We start from the raw sequence: 14,620 nt of genomic DNA, 5'->3' as shown, positions 1-14,620 counted from the left end.
AGGAACAGAATGAAGCCTGCATTTTCATTTATTTACTTATTTTCTTTTCTTGTCATTGTTACAAGGTTGATATCTTCAGTCAGAAGACTAGTCATAATTAGAGATTGTCTGCCGAGGTTCAAATGCAGGAGGCTGTGACTTAGAATTCAAAAGTACCCGTGGTTGAGATCTTCAGTGAGTCCTTCTAATGACTTTCTTTTTCTCCTGGGAATGGAACTGTACATCCTAGCAGAAACACGTTAAGATTTGTCTTTCAATATAGGAATACAATACTTCTCATGTACTGTTGATAGTACAGCATATATATATTGGTATAAGTTTAGCATAATAATAATAATAAAGCTGTATAATCCAGTGAAATGTGGCACTAATTTAGATTATGAGCCAGAACAAGTGCATGGATTAAATTCAGTACACTGATTGACTGACGTAACATGAGGACACTAGGTGAAGTTCACTTGTACCAGGAAAAGAGCAGTTCCCTGACCGGGAATCGAACCCGGGCCGCGGCGGTGAGAGCGCCGAATCCTAACCACTAGACCACCAGGGAGAGCTAAGGAGCACGGCTAATTTTTTTCAATAAGTACATGTACATCTAGATAACGTGATTAAGTATCACCCTATGAGGGACGAAAAATGACAAAACAATAAATAAATGAATAAATAAATAAATACGCATATAAATATATAAATGCATAAATAATTAAATTAATAAATATTTCTACATTTATTTATTTATTTATTTCTGTTTTTATTCATGCATTTATTTATTTATTTGTGTATTTATACATTTATGCATGTATTTATTTATTTATTTTTACATTTATTTATTTATTTATTTATTTATTTATTTATTCATTCATTCATTCATTTATTTATTTATATATTTATTTTTACATTTATTTATTTATACTTTTATTTATTTCTACATTTATTCATTTATTTATTCCTTCTTTTATTTCTACATTTATTTATTTATTTCTACATTTATTTATTTATTTCTACATTTATTTATTTATTCCTACATTTATTTCTGTATTTCTACATTTCCACATTTATTTATTTCTGTATTTCTGTGTCGTATGTTAATAAGGTGGGCGGTTCTTACATTAGTCTTAAGCACGATTGGTTTGTGGGTGTGATCCTATCCACTGCTACTGCCTGGACTGGCAGTAGCAGTGGATAGCAGTGGACTAGCTAGCTTCTAGGGCATTAACAACGCCAGACTTTTCCACGTCGCGACGTTACGTCGACCCGTCAACACCGGGAGATTTTTGGGGGGCTAGCGGGGCTCCAACCGGAGGGAGGGAGGGGTTGTAGTGGAGCGCCGACCGGGCGACCGGGGGGATGAGGAGGCTGTAGTGGAGCGCCGACCATGTGTGGGGGTGTGTGTGTGTTTCTTCGACTTTCGACGGGTCGATGTTTACATTAATGCCCTACTAGCTACTGTGTAAAACGCAATGGAAAGCGTTTTGAGAGCCATCGTCAGTGATTTAAGGTCACTGGCGAATGATGTGGTAAATCATGCACCCACCGACTACTTCCAGTAGTCCGACTACACACACGGTCGGCGCTCCACTACAACCCCTCCCTCCCTCCGGTTGGAGCCCCGCTAGCCCCCCCAAAAATCTCCCGGTGTTGACGGGTCGACATAACGTCGACGACGTGGAAAAGTCTGGCGTTGTTAATGCCCTAGAAGCTAGCTAGTCCACTGCTATCCACTGCTACTGCCAGTCCAGGTAGTAGCAGTGGACAGGATCACACCCACAAACCAATCGTGCTTAAGACTAATGTAAGAACCGCCCACCTTATTAACATACGACACAGAAATACAGAAATAAATAAATGTGGAAATGTAGAAATACAGAAATAAATGTAGGAATAAATAAATAAATGTAGAAATAAATAAATAAATGTAGAAATAAATAAATAAATGTAGAAATAAAAGAAGGAATAAATAAATGAACAAATGTAGAAATAAATAAAAGTATAAATAAATAAATGTAAAAATAAATATATAAATAAATAAATGAATAAATAAATGTAGAAATAAATAAATAAATAAATAAATAAATGTAAAAATAAATAAATAAATACATGCATAAATGTATAAATACACAAATAAATAAATAAATGCATGAATAAAAACAGAAATAAATAAATAAATAAATGTAGAAATATTTATTAATTTAATTATTTATGCATTTATATATTTATATGCGTATTTATTTATTTATTCATTTATTTATTGTTTTGTCATTTTTCGTCCCTCATAGCTATCATTGAGATGGCCAGATGTCAATGTAAAGCAGACTGCTCTTCACACAGATGTTCCTGTAATTCAGTGGGGCTCCCCTGCACAGAGCTACTGTATGTCAGTGTAGCTCTGACTGCCAGAATGAGGAAGACTGTCGTGATATCATATATGCAAGTGACAGTGACGATGAGAATGATGGAGATTATGTCTAACCCTATAAAGCCCTTCGTATAATATATGATACACATTTTCAATTCCATTTTTTGTTTAAAGTTTAATGAATACTTGACCAAAATACTCTTGTATACCTTTGGACACTTCCCCTGTTCACCCTGGACCATACCATTGGCATTTCAATTACATCCACTATCATACACCAGAAAGGTCGTGTAATAACATTTTTTTTAAAAAATATATATTTTGTTATAGGACTAAATAAAGGGTTCAATTTAAAAAAAAAAAATTGAATTTTCAATATCAGCAACCAATAATCAGAGGGCTGTTTGAGGGGGAAGAAAGACAGTGAGGGGAGATTGGACTTTTTTGTTATGTAAAACAATTTTGTTAGAGATAATGTTGGACATGTTTGTTAGAGATAATTGAGCGTTCAATGCACAGAGATTATGGGACATATTGGACTTTTAGTCAAGTTCTTGATTAAAGCACCCTCAACTGGCTGAACGGGCAAGTTGTCTCCTGTCTTCTGAGAGATGTGATAAAGTATTTGTTATAGTTTTGTAAGATATTCATATCCAGATTACCAGAATAATGCCATTTAATCATGTAAAACAATGCAAGATATGAAAAAATTGGTAAATACCCACCCATAGCCTACATGTGTCATTTACAATGTATAATCAGCTCCATTGCATTCCTTGCCCCCAAGAATTTGGATTTGACCACTGCAATCTTGATTTTAGGTCATCTAGGAGGCGAGATATTGAGAAATTCATTTTTGAAAGTAGCCATTTTTAAAGGTCCAAGATGGCTGCTATAACGACCTCGAAAAAAATGGCAACAAACATTTTCTAATTTGTTAGGCTGTAAGGTTTCCAAAAATATATAGTTTGCCAAATCTCCAAAAAAAAAAAAAAAAAAAAAATCCTACGAAATTCTACAAGGAACCTGACTATAGACACGACTTGATAAACTAGCAACCAAGAAGAAAAACGCCGCCACTAAAACCTACATAGTACTATTTTAATTCAACTTGATTTAATTTGTTGTCACTTTCTGTCAGTGGAAACATAAATCTATGAACAAACTCCTGTCTTTTGGATCTAGTCGCGGTTGTAGCCGTGCCAGCAGCAGGACACGACGAGCAAAGCTGTAAAAGTTTATCTTCAGAGGTCAGTAACACAAAAATATCTCTGTTTGACACTAGATGCATGCTTAATTTATTTTCCACTGCTGTTTAACTGTTATTACTTCTGTTTAACTGTTAATACTTCTGTTGAAATTGTTCATATTCCTATCTTTTATAATCCTTGTTCATAGTGTCTATATTGCTTACTGCTGTTTATCATGTGTATACTGTATATTCTGCTATTTATCGTGTATACTGTATATTTCTTCTAAATTTGCACATTGACCTACCTCTATGCACATTTTATACACCCATGCACACGGTTTTTTCTGTTGTTTTTTTTTTGTTGCACATTGCTTTTTGCACACTGGGTTGTACTTAGGTTATTCTGTTGTACTCAGATCTTATTCTGTTATACTTAGATCTTATTCTTTATTTCTATTTTTTTATTTACTTAATTTGTAATCTGTGGATACTGCTGAAGAAAATGTGAATTTCCTGCGGGATGAATAAAGTATCTACCTACCTACCTACCTACCTAATCCTGTGGCTTCTGACAAAAATGATGAGGTTAATTGACTTTTTCGGTTACGACGTAGTCATCATTCATACGTCATACGAGTTGTCGTGGCCGAGTGGTTAAGGCGATGGACTAGAAATCCATTGGGGTCTCCCCGCGCAGGTTCGAATCCTGCCGACAACGTCTCACCGTTTTCATGGTGACGAGACCCCGGAAGCTTATACCATATATGGGAAATCCTGGAAAGTTCTGGATCTCTCCAGCAATACATAATCAAAATCAGAAATTAGAACGTGAACGTGTAGTTGACGAAATGTAAACCAGAAAGTAAATCTAATGTGAAATTGTAAATCTATTGTACTGTCAAGAAGGGGGATTTTTGAAGTTACATTCCTCACTTTTCACTCACTGAGTATTTATTCATTAATTAAATTAATTAAATTAAAGTCGTGCTCATCAATGGCAAATGGATTATTGTTGTAACAGCAAACACAAAGAGGAAATAAACACGGACATCTTGTACTGACTTGTATTCCTTTAAAAACTCCAAAGGTACATTATTTTCCATCACCAGAATGATCGAAACCCTTCCCTGCTGCTGTGGTGGCTCCTACCCTCAGTGTGTAATGATGATTTTTCAAAATTATGAAGAACAAAAGTTACCCACACAAGCTTTACTTTCACCTTGCAGGTCCAACTGTAATACAGAGAAGTGGCCACAAGAGACCGGAAGCACACCACATATGCAAAATCCTGGGAAGTTCTGGAAAGAGATGACCTAAATCACAAATCAGAAATCAGTCTGACTGTAAGCAACATGATTTACACCAAAAAACAGGTCTAAATTGGAATTGAATTTTGCATTAGTCTCATTTCCATAGACCAGGTAGTTAGAATAGTCATTAATTAATTAACTTCATTACAGTTAAATTAACTGAAGTTTGTTCATCGTTGTTTTAATGTTTTCTTGCCTGTGGACTGCAGATGCAAATTAGATGTGGCTCAGCTAATCTGTTGGGTATACTCCCTCTCACTAATAAACAAAACGAAACTGTTAACGTGCCCTTCAAATTATACCAGGAGATTGAGAAATGCAATTGTCATTACACTGGGCCCTTAAAATGTTTGTTAATGTAATGTTCATGTAATAAATGATACTTGTTTTTCTGAGTTGTCATGGCAAATGGCCTGTTGTTGTAACAGCAAACACAAAAAAGAAATAGCAACACACATTTTCTGACTTGTGTTCCTTTATAAACTCCACAAATATATTATTTTGTGACAACAGAATGATCAAAACTTCAGACTAAACAAAGAAAACACTGGGATTCTTTTAACAGCACCCAAAGCAGCACCAGAAAAACTGCACTCAATGCTTGGTGGTCTTAACAAACAGATTAAAACACACACAAGTTTGGGACTCTACAGCTACAGACCCTGAACTGTCTGCCTGTATCTTTTAGAATTGATTTGAAACTCATTTTAATTGAGTATAAAGCTTTAAATGACTTTGTTCCTCCTTCCTACATTAGAGATTTTCTTCAGGCTGCACCTGGATATCAGAACAGAAAGCTTGCGTGGTATTTTTAAAATGAAGCTTAAGACTTGTCTTTTTAATCTGGCTTTTATTTTGGAGTAATGCGACAGCCTTAGTTTATCGGTTTAATCATTGGTTTTCATATTTATTTTTTATTTTTACGTTTTATTTTATTGACTCTTGTTTTTAACATTTTAGAATTTTTACTTTTGTAATTTTCAGTCTAGCATAATTTTTAATGTTATTTTTTGTCTGTGTTCTTTTAATCTTGCAGTCTGAAGCTCTTTGGGCTGCATGTGTGTACGATAGTTGCTATATAAATAAAGTTGGATTGAGTTGTATAACGATGAATTTTCAAAATGCTGAAAGTTACTCGCGCAGTTTTACTTTATAACCTTGCAACTGTAGTACAAAAGAACGACCACAAGAGGACGCTGCTTGTTCAAGGATGAGGTTGTGTACAATCTCTACAGTCATTTACCTTCAAGTTCCACTTTAACAGATGGAAATTAGCTTTCCTAAAAGCTAAATCTGGTGCACTCATCTTTTTATTCTTTTGAATAGCTAATGAAAGTGCACACTGTCCTTTATAAATTAATAAAATAAATTTAAAATAATAAAAGAAAAGAAAAATAAATAAAAATAAACGAACTCAGTCCACTTCGACATGGTGATGGATAGTGAGAGCACAGGTCGACGACTGTTGAAATGTTTTATGATTTATCTTTTATAATAAAATCATGCTGTACAGATCGTCATGAGTCCATATGCGGTTGCAACGTGCCGGACCAGCGCGTGGGCCCTCTCCGTGCGTGGCCCCGCCCCCCCCGAGTGAAGTTTACGTCACCTGGCTCTATAAATTGTCCAGCGGACCTTCATCTTGGCAGAAACAGCATCGATATCCATACGGACCTTGGAGGGTTACATTTACCCAAAAATTATTTTCAAATGGACCCCGTCGCCTAGCGTTTACTCCCCCAGCCTCGCCGACTGAGTTGTATTGGGTGCTCCGCAACATCAAGCACGTCTGGGTCAGTACAAGGTGAGGTTTGCCGGGGGTCTGCGGGGGAAGATGGAGGGTTTTGGGCGGTGGGGTTGTGCTAACGACGCTAGCTTGTGCTAACGGTCAACGGGTGGCTTTGTTTTGGTTCGAGTAACGTTTGAAATTAGCCTGTCATTTGAAATTGGAGTTTATTTTTTTCAGATGGTTATCGGTCATATTTGTTCACGTTGTCCACCTCGTGTGGTAATGGTGTCAAAACATTCAGGGTTAACTGTGATTTAACGCTCTCTGACAGCTGTCCTTATCTCTGTTTTGTCTTTGTCTTTGTTTTGACTGCCGTACCCCGAGTCCAGGCTCAGAGTCCAGCCTGTCACCTCCTTTTTTACACCTCAGATTTACCCTCGGTGCTTTTTAACATCTTTTTACGTTCCTCTGTTAGTCTGGATCGAGGAGGACGTGTTTATCCTCCGTTTGTCGCAGTGGCCGTCCCATGTAAACAACAGGCAGCGTTTGCATCTGATGGAGTGACGTCACTTTGACAGGCTGTATAGATGTATCAGACTCTTTCTATAGAAAACTGAAATTAATACAGACTGACATACGTATATATGAAGAGTTCATTTGCAAAAACAGATAAAAGCCATTCTTAAAATGAATACACCTTTTTCACTGATACTGCTTGGAGTACACACACACATATATATATATACACACACACAAAGCATGATTTAGGATAATAAACATTATGCCAGGCTAAATAAACATATAAAAAATAGAAATAAATATAAAGCAAATTGTAATAAAATTCAAAAAAGTTTGAAAAGGTTTAATAAATTCAAATGGAGATATCTGTTTTTTGCAAATGAACTCTTCAGATGTATAATTAACACATACATGCCAGGCAAACAGTTTAACCACACGCCTGTATATGTATAATTAACCTGTTTATGTATAAAATGTGTATTATTCATTTGTAGGATAGTACTGTATCAGAGTCTTTCTAAAGAAAACTGAAATGAACATTAACAGATGTGTATGTGTGTATAGATAGATAGATAGATAGATAGATCTATATATATATATATATACGCCTGTGTGTGTGTATGTGCGCAGATGTTTATGTATATATAATAATTCATGGGGTGTTCACAGAGCAACTAGGAAAGTTTTCAAACAGCCTACTTATTCAAACCAGCATCCAAAAAAATGAACAGATAAAAACAAGCTAATGTGGTCATTTTAGTATTCCGGATCGAGCCAGTGTTAAGCAGTTCTACTTGACTAATGCAGAGGCCTTTCAGGAGGGGCCCGTTGCTTGGCCTCTGGTGTTGCTGCTAGGAGCTTTCTGAAGAATTGTTCATCCAAGCAACTTCACACTCGACACTGCACATCTTTGGGCCTTCTAGATACAAGATAGTTAGAACAGATAAATGACCTCACTTGTTATGTCCTTTGTAGTTTTTCCCCCCTTACTAAATAAGAGTCATAATCAAAGTTTGTAGTTGTGAACTTGTGTGTGTCTTAGAGGAACACAAAAACTGTCCCACTGTTTTGTCCACTCTGAAGGCTCAGTCTTTTTCCTTTCTTTTATTTTATTTTCTGTCCCTGTGTCTCCCCAGGTTTCCATCAAGCACAGCATACAGACCAACAAGGTAGAATGGCAGCCATCCCAGCAGGCGGTTCTCTCGTGGCGACCACTGACTACTACCGAAGTGAGTTCCTCTGTTTTTACAGCGGCTTTTGAGGACGAGCGGATTCCTCTATATTCTTGATTGCTCATAATGCTGTTGTTAATGTTGTTATTTAACTGTTGTCGGTGCCAAAATGTAAATGTAATGAGTTGTAGTGTTGTTTGCTTTCAGTCTCTCTAGTTAAAGAATGACCAGTGTATATGAGTCCAAGTCACAGGGTGAGACTAAACTCACTCAGAATGGGTTATTGGATGACTGACGTAGCCACTGAGAATACTGCTGTGCTGTGTGGTTGTTAATATATGGTTTTCAACCAAATATGGCATTTAGACTAGAATAGGAAGCTGAATAATTGCTCGTTATCTGCCAAGGGGAGCAGAGTTCACATTATCACCAGCCTGAGGTCAACTTTATCATTGTTTGTCTGCGTTAATGTCTGGCTGTGGTCCAATGTGACATCAAATTAAAGTTTTGAGTGTACAGCCAAACTTATATTTAAACAGGGCTTTAGGGGGAATTATGTGTTCACAAAAGGCATCACCCTCACTTCATCTTTATTTTTATCGTGGGCAGCCTCAGGCTAATGTCATCTGCTCTGCACTCACCAACACTGGCTTCAGGGAAATGTTTGATTCATGTCTCCATTTTTAGTGAGGGATTTTGTGTGTGCATGCATGTTGAGGTTCCTCTGAGAGCTGAAATGGACTGGAGTGTCTCGGTGAATCCAGTCAAATGCATGTCAGAGGTCCAGCTTTGGTTATATAACCAGAAGTAAATGGATTTTAGTGGTTCCCTTGTATCCCCCCGCTCATTTTGGGGGAACAGGCACTCAAAGATTATGCAACAGCATTAACATCGACCAGTGCTTTCTCCTTGTGGGCCGGTGAATCAGACCCAAAATATAATCCATGTGAAATGAAACCTGATGCCGGTGGCAGAGTGTTGCATTGTTGCTGCTTTTTAGGACCAAAATGAATGAGTCTGCTTTTTTTTGTTGTTTTTGTTTTTCCCACCACCTGAAGCACATTCCATTTTCCATGCATCGCTGCTCTGCAAGCCAAGGATTTGAGTGATATAAAAACTGAGCGCAACTCTCCCATCTCCTCCACCTCCTCATTCCTTTATCTCTCTCTCTCTCTCTCTCCTCCTGCAGGGCGCATCGGCTCGACCTCCAGCAGCAGCTCTTGTGGCAGTTCGGAATACACCGGAGAGGTCATCCCTCACCATCCAGGTGTGTTTGGATTGTTGAAGGAGTGAAATGAGGGCAGACCAGACAAAAAACTGGTAGACATTCGGCTGGCAAGCATATGCAAGTAGAGTTATATTGAATGTTACAATAATTGTGAGGAAATGAACATAAATTCAGTGACATGCCTCTAGACTATAGGTTGACACATCTTGGTTTTTAAAGGCTAGTAATGAAAATTTTGGGCTGAAACTGACACCATCATATTTTCAAGGTTAATATTCTCTATATTGAAATTTTACCATTTTCACATAGGAAAATGATTCCATCAATTCAGTCTTCTCCCAGGAATTTTATTATTTACCAAGTAGAAAAGACTCTGGAGCAGCATTTAGGCCTTAAACCATCTTAAAGGCAGATTTATAAAATGCTTTCAGGTTGGTTGGTAACTCCCTAACAAGGTTTACTGCAGACTGAACACCTGAAACTTTTAAATAAAATCATATCCTCATCCCCATGATTGGCCATTATTTGAGTTTTATTGAAATGACAAAATGAGGATATATCGATGTAACACTACCTAACACACACAGGTGGCAGTAACAACATGGAGGATCAAGGAAAATAAAACGGTTTCAGATGGGCTGAGTAAAGTGGCTAGCTACAGGCAGAGAACATTCTGACTTGTTACTGAACAGGAAATAATGAACAGTCATCGCCAAGGCAGATGATGCAGGGATGAATCATGAGCGAGGGGTTTGGGACAGGACAGGGCGTGCTGCTTGCGAGGACAATGCGTTTACTCTCAGTGAAGCGGCCACGTTTCTGTCTGTCGTGATAAAGTGTCAACAGTTGGCCACAAAATCCAGCGGCCTTATTCGGTTAAGACCGGCCAGTGGTTTCACCAAAATAAAACAGACTAACATTTCATTTCCTCTTGCCAACTGATTGCTCAATTCCTGTCACAACATTGCTGGTTGGTCCGGTAATATGTTCTTGGTATTGCATCAATTTCCCTACCAGAAAGCTACAGTCTTTCCTGTGTTGAGTCACGTTTGCCTTGTGAGTAGCTGACTGTACATAATGAGTTATGATTGAGTCATCCCACTCTCAGACCCAGCTCTGGATGTTTCTCCAGTCTTTATTGGTTTAATCACAACGTCGTAGCAAGGGAGAGGTTTCCAGTTTGACATCTTTAGGGTCTCCTCTGTTCATTTCTGGCCTCCCTGTGCATCAGTCAGTCAGTTTTCTGTGTCACTGCGGACGTGAGAGGCACACGTGAGTGGAGGCCCCGCACGCTCCGGTGTGACCCGCTGAACCAGTTAGGGTCCAATGCCTTTACCAATAATCCTGGATCAGCACAGCTTTATATGACAGCCAGCTGGGCTGCAGTTAAATGCTGGCTCAGGTTTGAGTCAGCCTGCCTCTTTTAACTCCTGGGTCAACTTTTCAACAGTGTCCGGCTGCTAAATTTGGCACGCAGCCACACACACACACACACCCACACACCAGCTATACTGTAAATGAAAATAGGTGAAAGGGCAAAAGCGGGTGTGTGCAGACACAGCCACATTCCAGTGATTAGGCTTTTCATCACTTTAGTTTGCTTTTGTTTGTAGAGATTAAAATGACAGATTCTATATATAAAAGATTCTATATATTAAATAAATTATAAAATAACATGTATACATAAATAAACCGACATCTATAGACAAGGACAAACTTCGTATCAGAGGCTTCCTGGTTTCTGTTTGCGTTTGTAGTCAGAGAGGCGTTATGCAGGTAAACAGCCGATCTGGGAAGCAAAAGAGGCAGAACATATCGGCCAAAATGTTGTATAGTGTGGCTAAACATTTGAGTCGTATAATAAAGGAAACGGAAACGGAATTTAAAATAAAATGGAACAGATTTGAGCAGGTAGCATCTACTCTGGAAAACCTGAAATATTAGCCGTTGCCCCCAGAGGCTAAATTGTTGTCAGACAATAGCCAGTGGGCTCCACAGCTGTTTAAAATACAGCATAAGAACACTACACACTGACACTGCAACTGTGGTGCAGTTTGTGGGAACAAACCACTGTATAACCACCAACATAAACAGTTTTTTTTTTACAAGGCAGCAAAAGATAATCTGCATCCCAAGTTTGGATGCAGATTATCTTTTGCTGCCTTGTTGTGTAGTATCATAAAGTTGGTCAGAAAGCTTGCCAAAGAAATTTTTGCAAACTCTTCAGGTGTATATACATTGTTGAGCACAAAAAAAAAATAAAAACCTTGACCTAGAAAGTAAGCCTGGCACGCAGCCATAACATAGGTGTTACTGTCCAGAGGGGAAAGGGCCCCTGGTCGGTCCTGCATTCAGCTTGTGTGCAGGTCATGAAATATTTCACTTGTGCCTTCGGAAACACCTGGGAAAACTTTGAATAGACAGAGCAGATTTTCTGGCAGGAGCAGAGTTAGCGGCCACAGCCAGACAGGACTGTTGCACCGGTAAATTTATGAGGAGAAGAAAAACTGAAAACTGCATTAACAGAAAACCTAAAGCCAAGGAAAAAGGTCACAGTGCAGGCCACACTCTTTAACCACTGCAGAGAATCCATGGTAACGAGCACTTTGCAATGAAGGTGGGGGTTCAAAACAAAACATGCCACTGAAACCGCTTCCTTCCCCTCTCCAGGCCTCCCCAAGCAGGACTCTGGCCACTGGTGGTCCAGTTTCTTCTTTGGGAAGCAGCCGGGGATGACCACCCTGACCGAGGAGGCGCAGCAGAAGTAAGTATGAGTTCACAGCCTCGTTTTGTACCAGCACAACAAACACAACACAAAACTGGTGTTTCAGATTGGTTCCCTGGCAGTCTAAAAACTGCTTTTCCAAGATGCTGCGCTGTACTTTTCCACTTCTGTCTGAAAAGGATCTAGGTCAGTTTTTTTTTTTTTTTTTTAAAAAGCTGAGCCCTTGTGTTGGCCCTCTACCAAACCACAAAATGGCGGGTGGGTTGTGAAAGGCAGATAAAATGAGCAGTGAACAGCTCCACTGTGAGCTTTAAAACCTGTAGTGACACTGCCTCCACTTCCTGTTTTACTCCTGACTCCTGCTCCTATTAGACTTATTATTTCTTGTTCTTATACAGTGTGCTTTGTGTGCACTATCCAAACAGTTTTCCTGGTCTGTTTTTTCTAATTTCCTTACTGTTCCATCACATGGTCATGCTAACCTCTCCCTCTCCCTCTCTCAGGGCGGGGGTCCCGGGTGTGGTGACGAACGGTCAGATCACCTGCGTTGCCAGGGAGATGGTGATGCAACGGCAGGTGAGTGAGAGCAGCGAATCGGGAAGCCCCACCTCCTCCTGATCCCGCCTCCTCGCTCTGTTCCATTCCCACACCTCGGGGGGAATCAAACCAACGACCAACGCTAGGTGACGGGAGGACGTCCCGTTTACCTTAGTTTCTTTTTTTTTTTTTTTTTTTTTTTTTTGTAATGTTATTATTCACTGTAGTACAGGCTGCCCTACTTGTTTTTTTGTTTTTGTTTTTGTAACCTTGTTTTTTATCGACAGTCAAATTAAAAAAAAAAAAAAAAAAAAGCATAAAAATGAACAAAAAAACAAAACAAAAACAAGATGACGAAGGAACTGATAAGCTACATGTTGATTTGTTTTTTGTTTTCTACATTTGTACTGTTCAGTGTCTGTAATACTGTGGTGCATATACACACTGGTGCATACACATCCTCATGCCTTTTGTTAAGCATTTTTCACTCTTGTCACCCTGTGATTGCAGATGCAATAAAGTAGACTCTTGCAGCCTAATTTTCTGTTGCATTCTGTTTTTATTTCTCCTTTATCCATATACATGCAGATACAGGGTGCCACAGTTACCAGTATAAGGTCCCATATGATTACAGGGTTCCTACACAAATTTGAAATCCTATAGAAAGAGAATTTTCAGGTCTTGATAAGTTTTGAAACTACTGAGAAATAATGAGATGAAGGTCTGGAAAACTGAATCTATATGAGGTCTGTCGCTGGAATATTTCAGTCACTAGTTTTATTGATGCACAAAGTTAAGAAATGCGATTTATATTAGCTTTTTCTTAAGGTGGTCACTGACTTTTTTTAACTCTGTCCTTTTCTGGTGGAGGTCTGATGGTTCCATAGCTTCAGGCCAATTCTGCACGTACGAGTTACTGACATAAAGTGTTTTCTGCTAGCAAGGAGTGGCTGGTTTGAACAGCGCAGAGCTATTCTGAGCACAGAGTAAACACTGAATCAGATATTCTTCATGTCTTCCAGCTGCTGCAGCTGAATATGAAGTTATGCAACAGCTGGCACAGAGTCAGCCGCCGGAAACCGAGTCCAGCAGGCGGCCAGTCACTTTAATAAAACTTCTCCACAAACGGGGCTCAACTCCCAGCTTTCTCAGGCACAAACCTTCTGTCTGCAGGTTTCAGCTTTGCATCTGTTTCTTATAGCTCAGAGGCACCGAAAGCTTTTTAGGAGAGAAAAAAGGTGAATTTTGCACCTTTTGTGGCTCTGAATTAGTTAAATGCACCAAATTCTTTCTGCTGGAAAGTGATGATAGAAATTTAGAATGGCAGGAGTTGGATCACTTTTCTTAATGTTTGCAAAGTACCATTAGCTGAACAAAAGGAAAATGGCAGAGTTTTGTTTTTTTTTTGTATCCATCAATCTGAAAAACGAATGCACAACAGCTGTTTGCAAAGTCAGATCTGGATTAAACTCGGATCATGTGTTCCATATCACTCAAGAACAGGAAAGAAGAAACAGAAAAGAAAAAATGGCAGATGTACAGATACAGCAAATCATGCATGATTAGCCAACACTGATAAGAAGCCTAGACAAAACAGGCAGGACTGCAAAGACGGAAAAGAAAGAAAAAAAAAAAAAAAAACAGGTCAAATTACCGGCAGCAACCGAAAAGCTGCTCCGCCGTGTTATATTTGGTGAAGGCCTGCACATGTGGTCGCGTCTCTGCAGAAAAAAAATCAAGGTCACCGGCTTCTTGTTACATCCATTTATGCACGTGTGATGAGATCATCATGTTTGAACATTTAGACCTTCTCAGTCTGAAACCAGAACAAACTTTGGTGCCCTTAAGCAAG

At 38.8% G+C, this 14,620-nt stretch overlaps 1 protein-coding gene and 2 non-coding genes across 4 annotated transcripts; 2 read left to right on the top strand and 1 right to left on the bottom strand.

Annotated features, from left to right (window-relative positions):
* Nucleotides 1-478: 478 nt before the first annotated feature.
* On the bottom strand, nt 479-550 carry trnae-cuc (transfer RNA glutamic acid (anticodon CUC)). The gene has a single exon. It is a non-coding gene; the product is annotated as a tRNA-Glu (tRNA).
* Nucleotides 551-4,184: 3,634 nt separating this feature from the next.
* Nucleotides 4,185-4,266, top strand: trnas-aga (transfer RNA serine (anticodon AGA)). The gene has a single exon. It is a non-coding gene; the product is annotated as a tRNA-Ser (tRNA).
* A 2,227-nt stretch (nt 4,267-6,493) lies between these two features.
* Nucleotides 6,494-13,307, top strand: ppdpfb (pancreatic progenitor cell differentiation and proliferation factor b). 2 transcript variants are annotated; one of them, XM_030056443.1, is made up of 5 exons: nt 6,494-6,662; nt 8,243-8,335; nt 9,468-9,545; nt 12,177-12,270; nt 12,735-13,307. In XM_030056443.1, exons 2-5 carry the CDS (start codon nt 8,281-8,283, stop codon nt 12,847-12,849), a joined length of 342 nt encoding a protein of 113 aa, XP_029912303.1. In that variant the 5' UTR covers nt 6,494-6,662; nt 8,243-8,280; the 3' UTR covers nt 12,850-13,307. The 2 variants fall into 2 exon arrangements, with proteins under 2 accessions (XP_029912303.1, XP_029912304.1); XM_030056444.1 differs by having other exon boundaries at nt 6,495-6,651.
* Nucleotides 13,308-14,620: the final 1,313 nt, after the last annotated feature.

This window comes from Myripristis murdjan, chromosome 7 (assembly GCF_902150065.1).
Source record: "Myripristis murdjan chromosome 7, fMyrMur1.1, whole genome shotgun sequence".
Classification (NCBI taxonomy): domain Eukaryota; kingdom Metazoa; phylum Chordata; class Actinopteri; order Holocentriformes; family Holocentridae; genus Myripristis; species Myripristis murdjan.
Note: the sequence above shows the minus strand (reverse complement) of the source record. Positions and strands in the feature narration are given on the sequence as shown.